The sequence below is a fragment of the Aotus nancymaae genome, unplaced genomic scaffold (assembly GCF_030222135.1).
Source record: "Aotus nancymaae isolate 86718 unplaced genomic scaffold, 86718_ANA_hifiasm-v0.15.2.pri h1tg000003l, whole genome shotgun sequence".
Classification (NCBI taxonomy): Eukaryota; Metazoa; Chordata; class Mammalia; order Primates; family Aotidae; genus Aotus; species Aotus nancymaae.
Genome location: NW_026988414.1, coordinates 38,199,044 through 38,221,278, shown reverse-complemented (window position 1 = coordinate 38,221,278; position 22,235 = coordinate 38,199,044). Strand labels below are relative to the sequence as shown.

The 22,235-nt window shown below is 41.6% G+C and overlaps 1 protein-coding gene across 1 annotated transcript in view; it reads left to right on the top strand.

Moving 5' to 3' along the window:
- The window catches only part of DNAI1 (dynein axonemal intermediate chain 1), a 64,236-nt gene that overhangs the window by 10,444 nt on the left and 31,557 nt on the right, over positions 1-22,235 (top strand). Inside the window, exons 2-6 of the mRNA XM_012463240.2 lie at positions 15,912-15,944; positions 17,600-17,698; positions 17,894-17,974; positions 21,701-21,827; positions 22,112-22,227. Of these exons, the coding sequence (XP_012318663.2) occupies positions 15,912-15,944; positions 17,600-17,698; positions 17,894-17,974; positions 21,701-21,827; positions 22,112-22,227 (456 nt within the window). The remainder of the gene's footprint in view (positions 1-15,911; positions 15,945-17,599; positions 17,699-17,893; positions 17,975-21,700; positions 21,828-22,111; positions 22,228-22,235) is intronic.

The following is a 22,235-nucleotide window of genomic DNA, read 5'->3' as shown; positions in this document are numbered from 1 at the left end:
AAACAATGTAGGCCAGAAGACAATGGAATGGCTTTTTTGTTGGAGCTGAGTGATGTGATCTTGGCTCACTGCAACCTCTGTCTACCAGGTTCAAGCAATTCTCCTGCCTCATCCTCCTGAGTAGCTGGGATTACAGATGCTCACCGCTATGCCTGGCTAATTTTTTTGTATTTTCAGTAGAGACAGGGTTTTACCATGTTGGCCAGGTTGATCTCAAACTCCTGGCCTCAAGTGATCCTCCTGCCTTGGCCTCCCAAAGTGCTAGGATTATAGGCATGAGCCACTGCACCCAGCTCTTCTGTTAATTTTCTTAAAAGACAAATGACCGTTTAAAACAAAAAACAAAACCATGATTGTCAAGCAGGGCTTATAATGTACACAGAAATAAAATATGTGACAACAGTAGGGCAAAGGATGAAGTAGTGGTGGTAAATAGAATTATTATGAGATTATTACATTGTGAAGTGTAAAGTGGTACAATATTTATTTTTAGTAGACTATGATAATTTCAGGATGCATATTGTAACCCTTAGAGCAACCACACATGCACAAAATACAAAAAGGCACACATGAAAAGCCAATCGAGAGAGCAAAATAGAGTACTAAAAATATTTAGTTAACACAAAAGAAGGCAGAAGATGAACAGAGAAACAAAAACAGATGAGAGAAACTATCAAAGACAATATGGTAAAGGTCCCCAATTAACAGGCAGAGTTTATCAGGCTAGGAAAAAGTAAAAACCAAATATACGTTGCCTGTTACAAGAAATATATTTTAAATGTAAAAACACAATATTTGAAAATAAAAGAATGGAAAAATACACTATGCAATGGGAAGCATAAGAAATCTGTATGAGTATCATTATCAGACAAAGCAGCCTTCAAGATAAGAAGTATTCCCAGAGATAAATAGGGACATTTAAAAATGATAAAGGGTCAATTCAAGAGGGAGACATGAAATCACAAAGTGTATGCCTCAAGATATAAGAATCAAAAGAACTTCAATGTGTAAGCATCAAAAAATGACAGAACTGATGGGAGAAGTAGAAATATTCATAATGATAATTACATATTTTAACATTATTCTCTCAGTAGATCTGAACAATGCTATGAACCAACTTGACCTAATTAACATTTATAGAACACTACACTTAAGAACAATAGAATGACAACTACACCCGAGAACTGCAGAATTTTCACACGGATCAGCCATACACTGTGACATAAAATAAGTCCAAATGCATTTCAAAAGATTAAAATCTTACAGTTTAACTTAGTTCAAATTCAACTTCCATCCTTGCCAAAAAAGGATCTCAGCATATTAACAGTAGTTTGAACAAAATAGAAGTAAATAATATCTTTTAAATCTCTGGGTATTTAGAAATTAAAGAATACTTCTAAATAACCTATAGGTCAAGAAAATCATAAGGGAAATTAGAAAATATTTTTAATTGAATTTTAATGAAATAAAACATACCAAAAATTGTGAGGTGCTGCTAGAATTGTGCTTAATAGAAAGGTATAGTTGTAAATGCTATATTAGAAAAGAAAGGCTAAATGTGGTGGCTCACATCTGTAATCCCAGTACTTTGGGAGGCTGAGGTGGGTGGATTACTTGAGCCCAGGAGTTTGAGACCAACCTAGTGAGACCCCATCTCTACAAAAATAAATAAATAAATAAAATAGAAAAAAAATAGCTGGGCATGGTGGCATTTGCCTGTAGCCCAGCTACTTGAGAGGCTGAGGTGGGTAGATTGCTTAAGCCCATGAAGTAAAGGCTGCAGAGAGACATGATTGTGCCACTGCACTCCAGCCTGGGCAACAGAGTGAGACCTGTCTCTTCTGCCCACCCCCTCACCACCACCACACACACACACACACACACACACACACACACACACACACACACACAGTTTAAGATCAGTGTTTTGTTTTGTTTTGTTTGAGACGGTATTGCTCTGTCACCCAGGCTGGAGTGTAGTGGTTGGATCTCTGCTCACTGCAACCTCTGACCCCTGGGGAGCAGGTGATCCTTCTGCCTCAGCTGGCTAATTCTTGTATTTTTTAGTAAAAATGAAGTTTCATCATGTTGGCCGGTCTCAAACTCCTAAATCAAGTGATCGGCCTGCCTTGGCCTCCCAAAGTGCTGGTATTAGAGGCATGATCCACGGTGCCCCACCTAAAATCAGTGTTCTAAGTTTCCATCTTACGAATATAGAAAAAATTGAGTAAATTAAATCCAAAGAAGTAGAAACAAGATTTATTTCATCAATTCCAATTACTTTACTGTTTCAGAGACACAGTAAGAAAATAATAGCAAAGCCAGAAGTTGATTATTTGAAAAGATTAATAGTAAAGTTGATAAAATCTAGGAAGGCTTATAAGATACAAAGAAAGCATAATAGCCAGTATCAGGAATAAAAAATGATATATCAGGACACACCCTACAGATGTTAAAAAGAATAATAGGAGGATAGTAGGAACAACCTTATGCTAATAAATTCATCAACTTAGATGGAATGGATGAAATTTTTGAAAAACACATTTTATCTTAACACAAGAAATGGAAAATACTCCATACCTATTAATAAATTGAATTCATAATTAAGAACCATCCCACAAAGAAACTCCAGATGCAAATAATTTCACTGATGAATGGTGTCAAGTATGTAAGGAATGAATAACACCAATCTTATACAAAGTCTTTCAGAAAATAAAGGATAAAGGGAATAAGTTCCAGTTCATTTTATGACATCAGTGTAACCCTGATATCAAAATCAAAGCATTGTACAAATAGAAAATTACAGGCTGCCGGGCGCGGTGGCTCACGCCTGTAATCCCAGCACTTTGGGAGGCCGAGGCGGGTGGATCACGAGGTCAAGAGATCGAGACCATCCTGATCAACATGGTGAAACCCCGTCTCTACTAATACAAAAAATTAGCTGGGCATGGTGGCGCGTGCCTGTAATCCCAGCTACTCAGGAGGCTGAGGCAGGAGAATTGCCTGAACCCAGGAGGCGGAGGTTGTGGTGAGCCGAGATCGCGCCATTGCCCTCCAGCCTGGGTAACAAGAACGAAACTCCGTCTCAAAAAAAAAAAAAAAAAAAAAAGGAGAGAGATCCAAGATGGCTGATCACTAGCAGCTCGGGCTCGTAGTTCCCAGTGAAAGCACAGAGAACAAGAGGACGCCACACTTTCAGACGAATATTTGTTGCTCATGGACCAGGAGATTCCCAGGAGAGGAGCCCCACGTGTCGCCAGGGCGACTCTTGTGGCCAGCGTGGCGGTTTTGCTGGTGCCTTAGCATGCCAGTTTTTGGTGCAGAGTCCGGAGATTCCCTGGCAGAAAAGCACCATCAATCTTAACACTGCTATTTTGGCCTGCGCAGTGGATTGCTCAGATTTCAGTGCTGGGAATCAACAAGTTGGACATCTGCTCAGAGACCTAGTTAGAAAGTCAGTAATTACAAAGAAAACAGACGGATAAATATATAATGAAGGGAAGAAATCAGCGTAAAAAGGCAGAGAATACTCAAAATCAGAATGCCTCTCCCTCTACAGGGGATCACAATTCCTCATCAGTAACGGAACAAGGCTTAATAGATTACAAGTGTGTTCCAATAACAGAAGCAGGTTTCAAAACGTGGGTGATAAGAAACTTCTGTGAATTAAAAGAACTCGTTCTAACCCAATGCAAAGAAACTAAGAACCTTGAAAAAAGGTTTGACGAAATGTTAACGAGAATGGACAATTTAGAGAGGAATATAAGTGAATTGATGGAGCTGAAAAACACAACACGAGAACTTCGCAAAGCATGCACAAGTTTAAACAGTCGAATTGATTAAGCAGAAGAAAGGACATCAGAAGTCGAGGACCAGCTCAGTGAAATGAAACGAGAAGACAAGATTCGAGAAAAAAGGATAAAAAGGAATGAGCAAAGTCTCCAGGAAATATGGGACTATGTGAAAAGACCTAATTTACGTTTGATAGGTGTACCTGAATGTGATGAAGAGAATGAATCCAAGTTGGAAAATACTCTTCAGGATATCATTCAAGAAAACTTTCCCAACTTGGCAAGGCAGGGTAATATTCAACTCCAGGTAATACAGAGAACACCACAAAGATATTCTTCAAGAAGACCAACCCCAAGGCACATAATTGCCAGATTTATTAGGGTTGAAATAAAGGAGAAAATACTAAGGGCAGCCAGAGAGAAAGGTCAGGTTACCCATAAGGGGAAACCTATCAGATTTACAGCAGATCTCTCAGCAGAAACCCTACAAGCCAGAAAAGAGTGGGGACCAATATTTAACTCCTTAAAGAAAAGAACTTTCAACCCAGAATTTCCTATCCAGCCAAACTAAGCTTTATAATTGAAGGAAAAATTAAATCTTTTGCGAACAAACAAGTACTTAGAGAGTTCACCACCACCAGGCCTGCTTTACAAGAGATTCTGAAAGAAGCACTATACGTATAAAGGAACAACGAATATCAGCCTTTCCAAAAATATATCAAAGAGAAAAGAACATTAACACAACGAAAAATTTACACTAACTAATGGGCAAAACAGCCAGCCAGCATCAAATGCCAGTATTAAAGTTATATATATTCTAATCGGATAAAAAGCCAAAACCCATTGGTATGCTGCATCCAGACCCATCTCACATGCAAGGATACACAAAGACTCAAAACAAAGAGAAGGAGGAAGATGTATCAACCAATCAGAGAGTAAAAATAAACAAATAAATAAAAAGCAGGAGATGCAATTCTCGCCTCTGATAAAGTAGACTTTAAAGCAACAAAGAGCAAAAGAGGCAAAGAAGGACATTACATAATGGCAAAAGGATCAATGTAACAAGAAGAGCTAACAATTTTATAGATCAACGAGACAGAAAATTAACAAGGACATCCAGGACTTGAACTCAGACCCGGAACAAGTAAACTTAATAAACATTTATAGAACTCTCCACTTCAAATACACAAAACATACATTACCACCTCACACCTATTCCGTAAGTGACTACATAATTGGAAGTAAATCACTCCTCGGTAATCGCATAGCATTTCATAGGTTTAAATGAAGTATTGGTTGGCTGCTCGTTTGTTATTTTCTTCCCTTATTCCTTCCTGTTTACATCAAGTATAATTATTGGTATAAAAGAGGTTTTCAATACCCATTACCAAACTGCATTCTAGCCTGGGCAAGAAAGCAATACACCCATTCTCTCTCCCTCTTTCTCTTCCTTTTCTTCCTCTTCTTTATTCTTTTTCTTCCTTTCTTTCTTTCTTTAAAAAAAAAAAAAAAAGGCCGGGCGCGGTGGCTCAAGCCTGTAATCCCAGCACTTTGGGAGGCCGAGGCGGGTGGATCACAAGGTCAAGAGATCGAGACCATCCTGGTCAACCTGGTGAAACCACGTCTCTACTAATACAAAAAGTTAGCTGGGCACGGTGGCGCGTGCCTGTAATCCCAGCTACTCAGGAGGCTGAGGCAGGAGAATTGCCTGAAGCCAGGAGGCGGAGGTTGCGGTGAGCCGAGATCGCACCATTGCACTCCAGCCTGGGTAACGAGTGAAACTCCGTCTCAAAAAAAAAAAAAAAAAGAAAATTACAGGCTCATATTCAAATCCTTAACAAGATAATATCAAATCTGTTCCAGCAATATATAAAAAGAATAATAGATCAGATCAAGTGAGGTTTATCCCAAGAATACAAAGTTAACTCATTAAAAAATCAAAGCTTTTTCACATTAATAGGATAAAGAAGAAAAATCATATGATGATAACATCTCAATAGATTCAGAAACAAAAACAATGACAAGATTAAACATCCATCCACAAAAGATTGTTATAATGATCAAATAAGATAATATACTCCAAAATGTTTAGTAAACTGAAAGATGCTATATAAATAGAAAATATTTTTATTGTCATCCTTCTGCTGTGACACCCTGAGATGTCCAGGCTCCTTCCTTTCTAATAAGATTTCTTGGGACCTGGAAAACATACTTTTCAATTATTCTAAGCCCTCAGAATGGAACTCAGTTGCCTTGCATGGCAGACTACATGGAATAATAAAAATAATGACAACCAAAATGTTTACATTGCCATTGGTACTTGAGGGCTTATTTTGTGCTGGGTTCTGTGTTAGTGCTCTTCATATATTGTTTTATTTTATCCTCATAGCAATTCTATGAGGAGGGCACTAATATTTTTCTCCCCCTTACTGATGAGGAGACCAAGTTTAGAGACTAAATGCTTTGCTCAACATCTTATGTATAATTCATAGCAGAGCCAGGAATCCAGCAAAGACTTACTCTAGAGCTCCAGCTTTTAAACCCTATGCTTTTGGCCTTCTGCAGCCTTATCTAGGAAGAGTCCTATAGAGTTGGCTTCTGCCCTCCTGTGCTTCCAGAGAGAAATGGGGCTGGTCTTGTAGTCTCTTTTCCAGCATTCTGAGCACTGTGCTAACACTGCATTCATAGGAAAGAGAAATGTATGTAACTATATCTTGATTTTTACATTCTTAATTAGCATTTGAATTATAAAAGTAATGCATATTCACATTTAATATATTAGGCTGGGTGCAGTGGCTCACGCCTCTAATCCCAGCATTTTGGGAGGCTGAGGCAGAAGGATCATGTGAGGCCAGAAGTTTGTGACCAGCCTGGGCAACATAGTGAGACAGTGTCTCCACAAAAGATTTAAATATTAACCAGGCCTGGTGGTACGTGCCTGTAGTCCTAGCTACTTGGGAGGGTGAGGCAGGAGGGTCCCTTGAGCCCAGGAGGTCATAGCTGAAGTGAGCTGTGATTGTGCTGCTGCACTCTAGCCTGGGTGATGGAGTAAGACCCTGACTCAAAAAAAAAAAAATTTGAGTTATGACAATGTATACATAACAGTATTAGTCCTCTTCCCCACAATTCTGTAGTCACACTGCCTGGACAAAAACCACTGTCAACAGATTCTATATATTCTTCCAGAAATTTTGTATGTATATGCAAATATACATATACACATATTCTTAAAGTAAACAGATGGGTGATCTATTCCTGTAACTTGCTTTTTTATTTGACAATATGCCTTGGATAGCTTTCCATAGCAATACATAAAAGTTTACTTCATTCTTTTTACTTTATTTTTCAATAATATACTATTTTTAATTGACAAAAATTGCAATTTATCACATAAAACATTTTGAAATATGTATACATTGTGGAATGGCTAAATCAAGCTAATTATTATTATTATTATCTTGAGACAGAGTCTCGCCTGTTACCCAGGCTGGAGTGCAGTGGCACGATCTCAGCTCACTGCAACCTCCACCTCCCAGGTTCAAGCGATTCTCCTGCCTCAGCCTCCCGAGTAGCTGGGATTACAGGTACCTGCCACCACCCTGGCTAATTTTTATATTTTTAGTAGAGATGGGGTTTTGCCCTGTTGACCAGGCTGATCTCAAAATCCTGACCTCAGTTGATTTGCCCACCTTGGCCTCCCAAAGTGCTGGGATTACAGGTGTGAGCTACCACACCCAGCCAATCAAGCTAATTAATATAAGCATCATCTAGCATATTTATAATTTTTTGAGGTTAGAACACTTAAAACCTATTCTCTTAGCAGTTTTCAATAATAAAATACATTGGTTGGTTGGTTGGTGGGTGGGTGGGTGGGTTAGGTTGTTGGTTGATTTGAGACAGGGTTTAGCTCTGGTGCCCAGGTTGGAGTGCAGTGCATGATGACAGCTCACTGCAGCCTTGACCTTCTGGGCTCAAGTGATCCTCCCACCTCTGCCTCCCAAGAAGCTGAGACTATGGGTACACCCCACTACACCTGGCTAATTTTTTAAAATTTTTGTAGGGATGGAGTATCTTGCTATGTCACCCAGGTTGGTCTTGAACTCCTGGCCTCAAGCATTCCTCCTGCCTAGGTTTCCCAAAGTACTGGGATTACAGGGATAAACCACCACACCCGATCTAATACATTGCTATTTACTATGGTCACTATGTTACACAATAGTTATTATTTTAAAAATATGCATAACATCCCTTTGAATTGCTGTATTACTTACTTTATTTACCTAGGCTCCTATTGGTGAATGTTTGTGTTTTTTTAAAAAAATTACAAATAAAAGTGCAGCAAGCAATTTTGTACATTCATCTTATGCGGTGTGTCTATTTCTTTTTTTTTTTGAGACAGGGTCTTGCTCTGTCACCCAGTCTGGAATGCAGTGGCACAATCTCAGCTTACTGCAGCCTCTACCTCCCGAGCTCAAGTGATCTTCCCACCTCACCCTTCCGAGCTGGGACTACAGGCATGCACCGCCACACCTGGCTAATTTTGTTTATTTTTTTTTTTTTTCGTAGAGATGAAATCTCACTATGTTCCCCAGGCTGGCCTTGAACCCCTGGGCTCAAGTGTTCCTCCTGCCTTGGCCTCCCAAAATGCTGGGAGTACAGGCATGGAACCACTGTACCCAGCCTGAGGTATGAATATTTCTATGAGAAAATTCAAGAAAGTGGAGCCATTGAGTTGAGGGATATATGCATTTTAAACTTTGGTACACATTGCAAACTTTGGTACAAAAAGTTTGCATCAATGTATGATAGTACACCCTGCATACCACTGTTCAAAGTTTTAATATTTTTTTCAACTACAAACACTTATTGAGTGCCTTCTGTGTGCTTTTGACACTACACTAGGCTCCGAGATTTAAAATGTACTCAGTGTAGCTGGAGGAACATTTGTTGGTGAATTGCTGCTGTTCCTTCGGGACTAAGAGCTTTTACCCTTTTAGAAACCGAAACTGCAATCTGGCGAGGTATTTAGTTTCAGTTTAGCTTAATGGAAACCTGTTAGTGAATTTTAAAATAAGGACCAAGACAACTGAGATGGTAAACGAAGTCTCCTGGGCCCCAGGAAGGAGGATGCAGCATCTGTGGGTTTGCATGCTTCGAAGAGCCCCTCTTTCCAGGAACAATTGTTTCAGCATTGAACTCCTGAGCAGAGATGTAAGCTGCTGAAATGTAGTCATCCCTAAGGCAGGTGCTTCCTAGTAGGCAAAGGGCCACACAGATCCCGTGTGGCTGAGGGCAGAGCAGGGTCAATAAATGTAATGCTGTCAGCCATCATTTGTTGGGCACACACTCTGGCCAGTTGCATGTAAAGTGCCCCACACTATGCACCTTATGTGTGTTGACTCATTTAATCCTTATAACAAGCCTATGATTGTCTGAGGGTGTCATTATAATGCCCATTTAAAAAATGAGGATACTGAGGTTCAAAGAAGACAATTAACTTGCCTGGGGTCATAAAACTATTAGCAGGTAGCAGAGTGGGGACTCAAACGCAGCTATGGTTGACTTCAAAGCCCACACACTTGGGTTCCATGGCTCCATCTGATCACATACTCATTTTTAAAATATTATATATTTATGATAGAGAAGAGCTTAAGAATTTTTTATCTCCTTATTTATCCCTAAAATATGCTCAGGGACAAATAGATGGCTTGCATTGTTCAGTGGGCTCATGAACCAAAACAGGTCTAAATGCAGGTAAATGACCAATAGGTGGTAATAGTAATTATCTCTTACATTGACTGGAATTTTTGTTTTCAGTGTATCCTTCCATTGACTATGTCATTTGATCTGAACAATTCTCAGTGTCCTTGTCTTTAAAATGGGAACAGTTTCATCTACTTTTCGGGGAGGCTGTGAAGATCGGGAACAATGACCATACAATACCCAACAAGGTGCCTAGCTAGAGTGCTCACTAGATTGCAATTAGGGATGGTGATGGTAATCAACTGGTCTCTGCCTCTCTCCCCTCCCTTAACCCCGCTGCAGACAGACTTCAAACATCTGCCCTTGGTATGTGACTGCTCTACATGAGAATATCTCTTTCCAACCATCTCATTCTCTCTCAGCTCTTCTCCACAGCTTTCCAGACTTCTTTGGGACTTACTGTGTGCCCTTTGGCTTCCTCAAGTGTCCCAGGACAGACTTGAGTGCGGCTGCACTGGAGGCTGCTTATGGAAAAAGACAGTCCTTAGGGCTGGGCCAAGTTAGGAGGGGTGTTAACTTAAAGATCATCCAAAAGTGTACTGAGCCAAGGAGGTGATCCAGAGTTGTTCTAGAACAAGGGGGTTAGAGGCCCAGAGAGGTGGCATCTTGAATGAGGTAAAGGGACCCATGTAGAGGCTGGCCTGACAGAAGGGTGACCAGACGTCGTAGTTGGTAGTATTGAGGGAAGGGAGAAAGATGCTTGGCATAAAGCAGAGAAGTCAGATGGTTTATGGAAGAAATCCTGTTAACCTAAGGAAAGAGAGGAGACATTTTATGTGGGCAGCCCTCTTCTAGGTCAGCTACTATCATCTGTGTAAGGCTCAGGGCTTATCTAACCACTGGAGACGTAGGCTCAGTCCCTCTGCACACATGGATCTTTCCTACATAAGCTTAGGGAGAATTGTAAGTGACTGAGTCTGGCTGTAGGAGGAGAAAAGTAGGAGATGAGGTAGATGCCATGTTTGGGGACTTGGGCTTCATCTCATGGTGGAACATGGGCTCTTGAAGGCTTCATTTTATTTTATTTTATTTATTTATTTTATTATTTATTTTGAGACAAAGTCTCACTGTGTTGCCCAGATTGGAGCATAGTGGCACAATCATAGCTCACTGCAGCCTTGAACTCCTGAGCTCAAGCCATCCTCTTACCTCAGCCTCCCAAGTAGCTGGGACTACAGGCACACGCCACCACATCCAACTAATTAAAATTTTTTTTTTGTAGAGACAGGGTGTTGCTTTATTGCCCAGGCTGCTCTTGAACTCTTGGAGGCTTTCAATCAAGAGAATGACACAATCATATTTATGTTTTAGGAAGATCATTTGTAGATAGTGATTAAGAGTTGGGTTCAAATCCTGGTCAACTTTGGGTGAGTCGCTTGGTGTCTCTATACCTCAGTTTTCTCATTTGTAAGGTAGAAATAATGACAGCTCATACTCCACAGGGTGGTTGTGAAGATTCAATGAAATAATTTACATAAATAGCTTAGTAAATGACTGAGCCAGAGTAAGTGCTCAGTAGCTGAAAATAATTATAATGATATAATTATTAGAGTAGAGAGAAACTGGAGTTAGGGAGATCAAATGTGGTTAGACAAAAAATAGTAAGGGCCTGAATTAAGGATAGTTAAGAAAGATATTAAAGAAGTAGAATTGTTAGGCTTTGAAACATAATCCTAGTGAGAGGGTGAAGAATGGACAAACATCTTTAATGGTTCCCAGTTTCCAACCTGGGTGACTGAATGGTAATGCACTTGAGAGAGAAGGAATCCTGGAGGAAATGACAGTTTAGGGTGAAGAAAGAATACAATGAGGTCAGTTTTACAGATACTGAGTTTGAGTACTCTGTCATTAATTTGAATATGAGGTTCTGGGAAGTCTAAGTTACAAAAATAGATATGGGGAGACCAAGATCCTGTCTCTCTCTCTCTCTCTTTTTTTTTTTTTTTAAGTCTCAGCTCACTGTGACCTCTTCCTCCTGGGTTCAAGTGATTCTCCTGCCTCAGCCTCCTGAGTAGCGCACACCACCATGCTCGGCTAATTTTTGTATTTTTAGTAGAGATGGGGTTTCACTATGTTGGCCAGATTGGTCTCCAACTTCTTGCCTCAAGTAATCCACCTTTCTCAGCCTCCCCAAGTGCTGGGATTGCAGGCGTGAGCCACCATGCCTAGTCACAATCCTGTCTCAGGGAAAAGAAATAATAAAAATAATAAATAGATTTGAGCTTCATCATAAGGTAGAAGATGGAAGATGACGCTATGGGTGGGGGATAAGAGCAGCCAAGGGGAGGGTGTAGAATAGAAAGACCAGAGGGTCAAGCATATATCCCTGGAGAGGTCAAGGATATTGAGGAGCCATTGGAGAGATCAGTAACATGGAAAAGAAGGTGGTGGAGAAGTTTCAAGGAGGAGGGAGGGAGCCCTCAGCAATGTCAGGTCCTATAAGAGAACTGAGAAGTAACCACTAGGCAGCTGAGTTGTGACTGGTGACTTTTATAAGGGCAGTGACTTCCATCCCAGTGCTAGCCTCTGTGCTAGTGATCCAAAATAAGACTCAGTTCCTGCTCTCACAGTGCTCACACTGAAATCCACAGCAATAAGGATAGAAAAATGCTCTGCTGTGAAGGAGTTCAGGCTGGGATATCTGTTATCCCGTTGATCACCAGGACTACATTGTCTGCCATGGTGGGCTGGGAGGGTTTCCTCTTCCTGCCTCACTCTTTCATAGACATCTTCCCTTGGCCAAATGGAATGACCTAGCCAAGAGAAGAGGACTTTCTTTGGTCAATAGCATAAAAATGTCAAGCTGCCTCCTATATATACTGCAGTTCTATGCTTCTTTTCAGACCAGACCCAAAGACTGTAACAGAGTGTCTATTTGAAGATACGTTTGATCATTCAGTACTTGTGATGGAAGGTGGAGGGTAGCTTTGCTTAAAGTGAGGAAAGGAAGAGTAGAGGGAGGTAGGAGAAAGGTGGAAAAGGAAAAGTTAGATGAAGAACTAGCAGAAGCTAGTTGGGTAGGGTTTTGTTAGGCAGAGGTAATGGGAGCAGGGAGAGGGAAGGGGAAGATGGCATTCCTGGCAGAGGAATGATAATAGCAAAGGTGGAGAAGTGGGAAAACACAGGCCAGGCTCAGGGACTCGCTGACTGCACCTGGGAGTCTCAGCACATGGTGATAGGAGAACAGGCTGGAATGGAGGCTTGGGGCCAGATGATAGAGTTTTGAGGGCTTGGGGAAGAGTTTGAATTTTCTTCTGTGGCTTGATAACTTCTGGGAGGAACCATCAAACAGCCTTTCAGGAATTCAGGGTTGTCTGTCTCAGGCTTCTCATTCTGCAAGACAAAGGGGCCAAAGTGGCAGCCTGACATTCGATCTCCTTTGCCATGGTTGGGAAGTCAGGGCTGTAGCTGATTTCACTGGCCTGTTTTGCATTTATTATAGTGTGGCTTTTATAGTGTGTTAATTGAAATATTTCCAACTGCCAAAAACAATTACACTCAAATTGCCTTGTCAGTTCTTTTATTGCCAGATAAATGTTTTACAGACATATTTACAGGGGGCAGCGGTAACTGGATCACATTTTCTATTTAAGCCTTGTGGTTTGGGTTGGGATTGGCCCTTCTGTGCTATATTGTGAGCCTGAACGTTGTTACACATTGTGACGCTTCTATCCCATTACCTTATGGATCAGAAGCTCTTCAAAGGAAAGTAGCTCTCTGGCTCATGTGGCTTAGGCTCCAAGAAGGGTTCCCATCATTGGAAACCCTGACAACCTGGCAGAACTCTGAATCCTGCTGCCTTCTCTACTAGCAATAATCCCAGCCCAAGCTGAGGCATGCTTTTCTCTTTCCCTAGAATCCCTTTCCTCCCTTCCACCCTCCAACCCTCTCCCAAAGACCCTATCATGCAAGAGGTGTAAGAACCCATCTAGTCTAACTCCTTCTCTTTGCATTTGGGAAACCAAGACCCAGAGGGTCCTCCAAGATCACACAGGTGGTCAGTAACATAGCTGGAACCAGAGGTTCCTTTCCAATGTGCCATGCTACCACCAATGTGTCCCCTTCAGCTCCTCTGCTGCAGAGACCCCTCCTTCTGTGAGCTAGGCCTGCTCCTTCCAAGAGCCCCTCCTTCATGTCTCCAGTCCCCTGATCTCCCTCATACATCTGAAACACCTATTAATTCTATATATAAAACTGTGGAATTTTTTTTTTTTTTGAGGCAGAGTTTCGCTCTTGTTACCCAGGCTGGAGTGCAATGGCGCGATCTCGGCTCACTGCAACCTCCGCCTCCTGGGTTCAGGCAATTCTCCTGCCTCAGCCTCCTAGCTGTGGGATTTTTGTTGGTTTCTTTGGTAGAACTTTCTTTCTTTTTCTCTCACTTTCTCTCCCTCCCTGCCACCCTCCCTCCCTTCCTTCCTTCCTTTCTGATGGAGTCTCACTCTGTTGCCCAGGCTGGAGTGCACTGGAATGATCTCAGCTCACTGCAACCTCCGCCTCCTGGATTCAAGCAATTCTCCTGCCTCAGCCTCCCAAGTAGCTGGGATTACAGGTGCATGCCACCACACTCGATTAATTTTTGTATTTTTAGTAGAGACAGGGTTTCGCCATGTTGGTCAGGCTGGTCTCGAACTCCTGACCTCAGGTGAGCCACCCACCTTGGCCTCCCAAAGTGCTGGGATTACAAGCATGAGCCACCATACCCAGCCAACTTTGTACATGATGTTTTCTCCTTCTGAAGAACATTTTCTCCACCTAGACAATGCACACTTGTCCTTTGACACCCAGTTAAGGAATTGTCATCTCTGGCTGGGTGCGGTGGCTGATGCCTGTAATCCCAGCATGTTGGGAGGCCAAGGTGTGTGGATCACCTAATGTCAGGAGTTTGAGACCAGCCTGGCCAACATGGTGAAACCCTGTCTCTACTAAAAATACAAAAAATAGGATGGGTGTGGTGGCTCATGACTGTAATCCAAACACTGGGAGGCCAAGATGGATGGATCACGAGGTCAGGAGTTCAAGACCAGCCTGGCCAACATGGTGAAACCCCATCTCTACTAAAAATACAAAAATTCGCCAGGTATGGTGGCAGATGCCTGTAATCCCAGCTTCTCGGGAGGCTGAGGCAGGAGAATCACTTGAAACAGAAAGGCGGAGTTTCCAGTGACCCAAGATCGCACCACTGCACTCTAGCCTGGGCAAAAGAGCTAAAACTCCATCTCAAATAATAATAATAATAATACAATAAAAAATATAAAAAATTAGCTGCACGTGGTGGTGCATGCCTGTAATCCCAGCTACTTGGGAGGCCGAAGCAGGAGAATCTTTGAACCTGGGAGGCAGAGGTTGCAGTGAGCCAAGATTCCATCATTGCACTCCAGCCTGGGTGACAAGAGGGAAACTCTGTCTCAAAAAAAGAAGAAGAAGAAGAAGAAATGGTCACCTCTGTAAGGCTTTTCTGTGTACCCCAGGCTGGGTAGGTGCCCCACGTACTTCCACCATACCCTGTGCATATGTATCTCTGTTGCTGGCACAGAACTGACTTTCAAAGGAACATATGCTGAGTGAGTGAGTGAGTGAGTGATAAGCATTGATCACACTCATCTGTCCTCCAGGGACCTTGAGCAAATTGGGGCAGGGACCTCATCTTTCTTCTTCCCACTGCTTAGGTTAGTGCCTGACACACAATTAGGTACTCCACTAATGTTCATCAAATTGATTTGAGGATGTTGCTCTTGAGAACATAAAATTTAAGCATGTTAGAACAGGAAGGTTATCGTATCCAATCCTATGCATTTTACAGATGAGGAATCTGAAGATTATAGAGAAAAACACTTTTCCCAGGGTTATGATGACTAATGGGTTTTGATGGCATTCATTTATCTATTCAGTAAGTATTTTGAACACCTACTGTGTTCTGAGCATTGTTCTAGATGCTGGGTCTTTGTGCAGCAGTGTACAAAACAAAGTGTCTGCTCATGAAGAGCATATATTAATCCCCGAAAGTGTTTACGAATCTGAACTTTTTTGAAATCCCTTTATTGCCTGGTACAGAGATGAACACTTCGAATATGCTTTACAAATATTTGTTGAATTAGTTGCAAATAAGAAATTCCAGTGCTAAGTTACTTGGTCGTGCTCTTCATGGGTCAGTCCCACTGATGCTGAAACAGCTTGCCTCAGATATAGGACCTCTCTGGCTGGGCTAAAATTGTCACTGAGACTGTTTCTGAAACTTGGGAAGGCTCAGCGTCCTTTGACTGTGAGATTCCTGGGCAGGACCCTCCCTGCAATACTGTTTATGATATTTCCTTGTCAATTTGCTTATGACTTACCTTATGTTTTCTGTTCTTCATTTAGAGCATCAGCATAGGCAGAGGAACCAGGAAGAAAGTAAGTGCTGAGACTATCATCGTCTTTCAGCAAGATGCTAATAATGTTTTTTTTTCTGTTGAAAATATTATCTATATGTTTTTAGAAAATGCAAATGAACTAAAAGAAGAATATTAAAATCACCATAAACCTACCACCCTATAATAACTTTAGTTAACATGTGATGTTACATCCTCTTAGATATTTTTATGCATATATAAAATTACATGTATTTATTTACTATTTTTCTTTTGGAGGAATAAGGGGGAGAGATATACTTATTTTTAAATGAAACCAAATTGTATATGTTATTTTATAACATGTTTTTCACATAAAATATTTAGAGTGCCTTCCATTGCTAATAAATATACTTTTATAGCATCATTTGAAATTACTGCATAATATTTTACCATATGTTCCTTAAGACTGTACCATAATTTGTTCAACCATGCCTCATTGTTGGACATTTAGACGTTTCCTTTTTTGGCTGGACACAGTGGCTCATGCCTATAATTCCAGCACTTTGGGAAGTTGAGGCAGGCAGATCACTTGAGGTCAGGAGTTCAAAACCAGCCTGGCCAACATGGTGAAACCCCATCTCTACTAAAATACAAAAATTAGCCAGGCATGGTGGTGCATGTCTGTGGTCCCAGCTGCTTGGGAGGCTGAGGTAAGGGAATTGCTTGAACCCAGGAGGTGGAGGTTATAGTGAATTGAGATCGTGCCACTGCACTGCAGCCTAGGTGACAAAGCGAGACTCCATCTCAAATAAATAAATAAATGTTTCCTTTTTCACTGTTATTAGCAATCATCTAACAAACATCAATGCACCTAAATCTTTGGGCGTATTCCTTAATATAAATTCCTACATGTACAAATTTGGGTCAAAGAGTATAAACAGTTATTAGGCTTTGATAAATATTTTCAAATTGAGTTTTAGAAAGGTTATACTAATTTGTGAGTGCTCATTTTCCCACAGCCTCATGAATGCTGGATATTAACTTTGGTTGTTTTCTAGTTTGCCAGTTTTATATTTTAAAAAAGTATTGTTTTATTTTGCATAATTTTGATTGTTAGTAAGGGTGAACATTTAAAAAAATATGTCATGGGCCACTTTGGCAAGATGTTTAAGTGTATACCAGGGAAAGGCAAACCTTCTAGTTCTTGATTTTTTTGCTCCAAGGACCTAATGGGACTGTGGGACTTAAAGTAACTAAGTACAGACAGTATTGGGTAACCTTAAGGTGGCAGATGGGAAGATAAAATATAAATTAAAGTTGAATAACAACTTGTCATCCTTTCTTGATGTCTAAACCACTTTGCATAAAGCCCTGCCTTTGGCTGTTGGTCCTAGACATTAGCTTCTGGGCTTTACAGAAGGCAGTAGGGAGGAACCAGTTCTTCTGGTCCCACTACTGGGGCCAAAGGCCTACCAACATTCCAAGTTCCAGCTACCCTGACCCCCAAGGCAGAGGTGGCCAGGATCTTCCAGACAATGAGAACTCTGGCCTGAGCTGTTCTTTTGGACTCTTTCATGAGTGGTATGTTGTACATTTTGTATTCTACATACAAGGGGCAGAACTTGGCTTCTGGGAGTGTTTGTGAATGAAGGTGCTTCCTGCTTGTTTGTCTAAGTAGATCAGACACTCCCAGCCTCATGTGAGGTTTTTGTCTAGGATGAAGATTCAGGGACTGAAGTGGGAGAAGGTACAGATGAATGGGCCCAGTCCAAAGCCACAGTTAGACCCCCTGACCAGCTGGAGTTGAGCGATGCGGTGAGTGAGTAGCCCCTTATCCTTGCTCCTTGTACCTCTTTAAGGTTCAGAGATGTGTTCTTCCATAGTACACGATAAGGAGCTTGCCCAGAACCTGGATGTGAGATGTCTGCTGATACTCTGGGGGATCCTCTAAGCCTCAGATGGGGCTGGGGGGCCTTCATGTATGACCCTCTTGGTATTTCTTTCCCTCAGGAGTTAAAGGAGGAGTTCACTCGGATTTTGACAGCCAACAACCCACACGCACCCCAGAACATTGTCAGGTACAGCTTCAAAGTAAGTCATCCCCTCCTGGGCAGGGACATCTATACCCATCTCCTTGGAGTGATAGTGACTTGCTACATTGCAAAAGCCTCTCAGTAATTCTAGAGGAGAGCACTTTTAAACTAAGGTCCTTGGCTGGAATCCTGAGATTTCACATGGAGTTTTCTAGAGATTTTTGAAATTTCTTTATGAATCTCCCTTGCAGTCTTACTAATTGTAGTCTTAAGTGTCCTGCAGAGCCACTCTTCTCAAGAATCTTGAAATGAATCATTTGGTTAGAAAAATGCTTTTCTGATATGTGTAACATGTTTTTAACTAACATAAACTATTGGGTCTTCAGAAGCTGAGTTTTCTTCTACCCAGCCACCTGGATGGAGTACAATTTCCCTCTGAACAAAAGGAGTTGGCCTTCTTCCCTCCTGACCCCCAGCCCCACTGGAGAAGTTCTAGCAGGCTCCAGTCTCAGCATTTCTTGACGTCACAGCCAGACAGGCCAGTGACCTCATCAGGGCCCTCCTTTAGTACACATGGCATGGGTGGGTGAGTTCTGACTTGGTAGACACATACTGGTATACCTTTGTAGGGGACAATACTGTTTATATTCATAGCAAAGTCAGCTCCTGTGGGTATCGACTGAGGAGAATTTCCAAGTACATTTGAGCTGCAGTGGAAGGGATGCATATGTTTCCTATTTCATTATTCTGAAACCTGTTTGTTCCATGCTCACTGTGTGCCAGTGCCAGGTCCTAGATTAGGTTTTTCACATAGACTATCGCATATAATCCTCCCATTTCTTTGGTATGAGGACTATTAATATATTAATTTTATGAAAACTTAGATTAGTTAGATAAAAACAAATTACAAAAGTCACCTAACCAGAATTCAAAGCAAGATTTCAACTAGTTTGTCTGACTCCCAAGCAACATTACACTGCTTCTTTAAAAAATTTAAAATATATGGCCAGGCGCGGTGGCTCATGCCTGTAATCCCAGCACTTTGGGAGGCCGAGGCAAGTGGATCACCTGAGGTCAGGAGTTCAAGACCAGCCTGACCAACATGGAGAAACCCTGTCTCTACTAAAAATACAAAATTAGCCGGGTGTGGTGGTGCATGCCTGTAATCCCAGCTACTCAGGAGGCTGAGGCAGGAGAATTGCTTGAGCCCAAGAGGCAGAGGTTGCAGTGAGCGGAGATCACACCACTGCATTCCAGCCTGGGCAACAAGAGCGAAACTCTGTCTCAAAAAAAAAAAAGAAAGAAAGAAAGAAAAAAGAAAAGAAAATTTTTAAATATATATGTATAATATTTTGAACATATAATAGAAACCTATTCAAAAGATTTAAAAAACAGTGAAAATGAAACCTCCCTCTCTCCCCTGTCTTCTTCCCTGAAGACAAGAATAGTTTCTTCTTTTGTTCGTTTTTTTAATTTTATTGAGATTTAATTTACATGCTATACAATTCACCCACTTAAAGTGTACAATTCAATGGCTTTTAGTATATTTACAGGTTATACAATGACCACCACAATTTTAGAACATTTTCACTCCCCCCAAAGAAACCCCAAACCTCTTAGCTGTTCTTCGTCAATCTTCCATCCCTTCCAGCCCTCAGCCACCACTAAACTATTTTCTGTTTCTATGGATTTGCCTATTCTGGACACTTCATATAAGTAGAATTATACAGTATGTAGTCTTTTGTGACTAGCTTGTTTCACTTAGCATGATGTTTTCAATTCATGTCATAGCATGTGTCACTACTTCATTTCTGTTTAGCCAAATAATGTTCCATTGTATGAATAAACCACATTTTATTTATCCATTCATCAGTTAATGTTCATCTGGATTGTGTCTGCTTTTTGGCTATTATGACTAATGTTGCTATGAACATTTGTGTAAGAGTGTTTGTGAAAGATTTCTTGAACACACTGCTTCTTATTTAAGATTGTGTAGTCAGCCCCTACACAAAGATGCTGAAACAAATCCAGATATGTTTCTTGAAAGGGGCTACTCAAGAGTTTTGTGAATGGCTTCCTTTGGGCTGCCCCAAAAGGTCATAGAGAAGCTGCCTTATCCTCACTGATGCTGTGCTGGATCCATGGCACACTCTATAGGGTCCTGTCCTTCTGACATATGAAAGAGGACCTCTGTAGGACTCAGTGTGCCGGCCATGGGAAGCACACTACAGACAGAGGATTGGCATTCCCTTGTCAGTTTCAACACACTCTTCTTGCCCCTCCTTTGGGAGCCCAAGTCTCCTGGGAAAGCTCACCTTACCGAACCTTCCAAAAGCCTCCCATGACTGGTGGCATATCCCCACAGAGCTGGTTTCCATCTCATTGGTCCTGAAAGATCCAAGAGCTTTAGATCCCCAAAGCTGCTACTTTCCTTTGATGTGCTGGAGTACGGAGGCAGATTGTTCTCATCTAGGCATGCCTTCCCTCCACTCACAGAAGCCATGGAGTCTGAATTTCATTCCTAAACTGAAGAGGAAGATCCCAGTCAACTACTGGGAACAGGATAAAGGTGAAATATCAAATAAAACTATAAGGATAATTTATTCCCTTGGGAACCTTCATCATGGAAATAGTTACTATTTTGTTGAACGTTAATATTGAGCACTTACTATGTGTCAGACACTGTGTTAATAAGTTGTTTTTATTATTTTTAATACAACTATCATGCAAATTAGATATTATTAGCCTTCTTTTATAGATGAAGAACTTAAGGGTTGGAGTGTTTAAGCCCAAAGTCGTGAAGATAATAAGCAGAATAAAGATTCGAACCCAATTCTGCCTGCCTCCAAAGACCATGCTTTTAACCGCTGCACTGTTCCATCTTCCCATACATCTGAGTTACTGAAAGAGAAAGGGCTCTGTGGTGACTTTTAAATCTAGAGCTTCCCAACCTGTGTGATGGCAATCCTTCCAGCCCTCCAGGGGCAGGGAGATCTGTGCAGCTGGAGCCCATGAACTGGTTTCCTGTACCGTGAGTTTACCCTAGTGTGCCTACAAACATATTTTCTATATGACTTGAAAGGATTTTGCAGAAACCAGACTATAAGCTTGTGAAATAAGGGATTGTGGTCTGCTTTCTTCTCAGCTTTATATCCTAGGCACCTGGAAAATACTTGGCACATTGAGGCTGTTCAAAAATTAATTCAAGAATGAATGAACAAAATGACCTGGGTTGTAAGCCTAATCCTGCTTCTCATTTGCTGTGTGACCCGGACAAGTGCCAACCCAAATCTTTTCTGGAATTCCATGGTCGTCTTGTATGAAATTAGGGGATTGGGGTTGTCTCTGAGGATCTATCCAGCCTTAGAATCCACTAAGTACAGTGGACACAGGGCCATGCCAGGTGTGTCTGAGGACTGTATCTGCCCAGGGAATGTGGTATGTGGTGTGGAAAGTAAACTAGAAACTCTTGGCATGGATGTAGGAGACAAGACATATAAGCTGGTGATAGGCATATCTGGAGCCACTTGCAGTTGGAAAGGCAAAGTATTTTAAAATAAATCCTTGATGACAACTTTAAAAAAATATTTTATTTGATTTGCCTTCTCTTCTTTTTTCTCTTTAAACTGAAATGCAGTGAAAATTTCAGATTAACTGAGGATTTGGTGAGTTACATTTCCTTTAACAAAGATGGACTATCTTTGATCTTACAGAATGAAAGCAGACTACATTTTGACCAGCTCTTTTAGGGACCCCTGGTCTGACTCAGCCCCTCTCTCCTTAGGAAGGCGCATACAAGCTTACTGGCTTTGTGAACCAACTGGCAGTTCACTACACCCAGGTTGGGAACCTGATCCCCAAAGACTCAGATGAAGGACGGCGGCAGCATTATCGCGATGAGTTAGTGGCAGGTAGGACTCTGGGCCATCCTGAGGCTATATCCCTGAGCCTGTTCCCCTCACTCTGTTCACTCCAGGGAGTATACCTCTAAGCCAGAACTTTGCAGAGCCTCTGCTAACATAAAGTCCAATCACTGGCTGTACTGAATAGGTCAGGGAGCTAATGCATCACACTCAGGCCAAGGACAACCCCAGGGACAGGTAGTGTCTGAAAAGTAGAGACCAAGAAGGCCCTCCCTGCCAGGGATTGGGAGAGCAGGCCTAGACTTTGGACTCATTGGCAGTATCCTACCAAGATTCTCAGGAGTCTGCCAAGGTGGTGATTTCAGAAACGGAAAACCTTGAAGAAGATGAAGAGCCCAAGGAGTTAGAAACTGAGCCTGGGAATCAAACAGATGTGCCTGCAGCTGGGGTACAGTA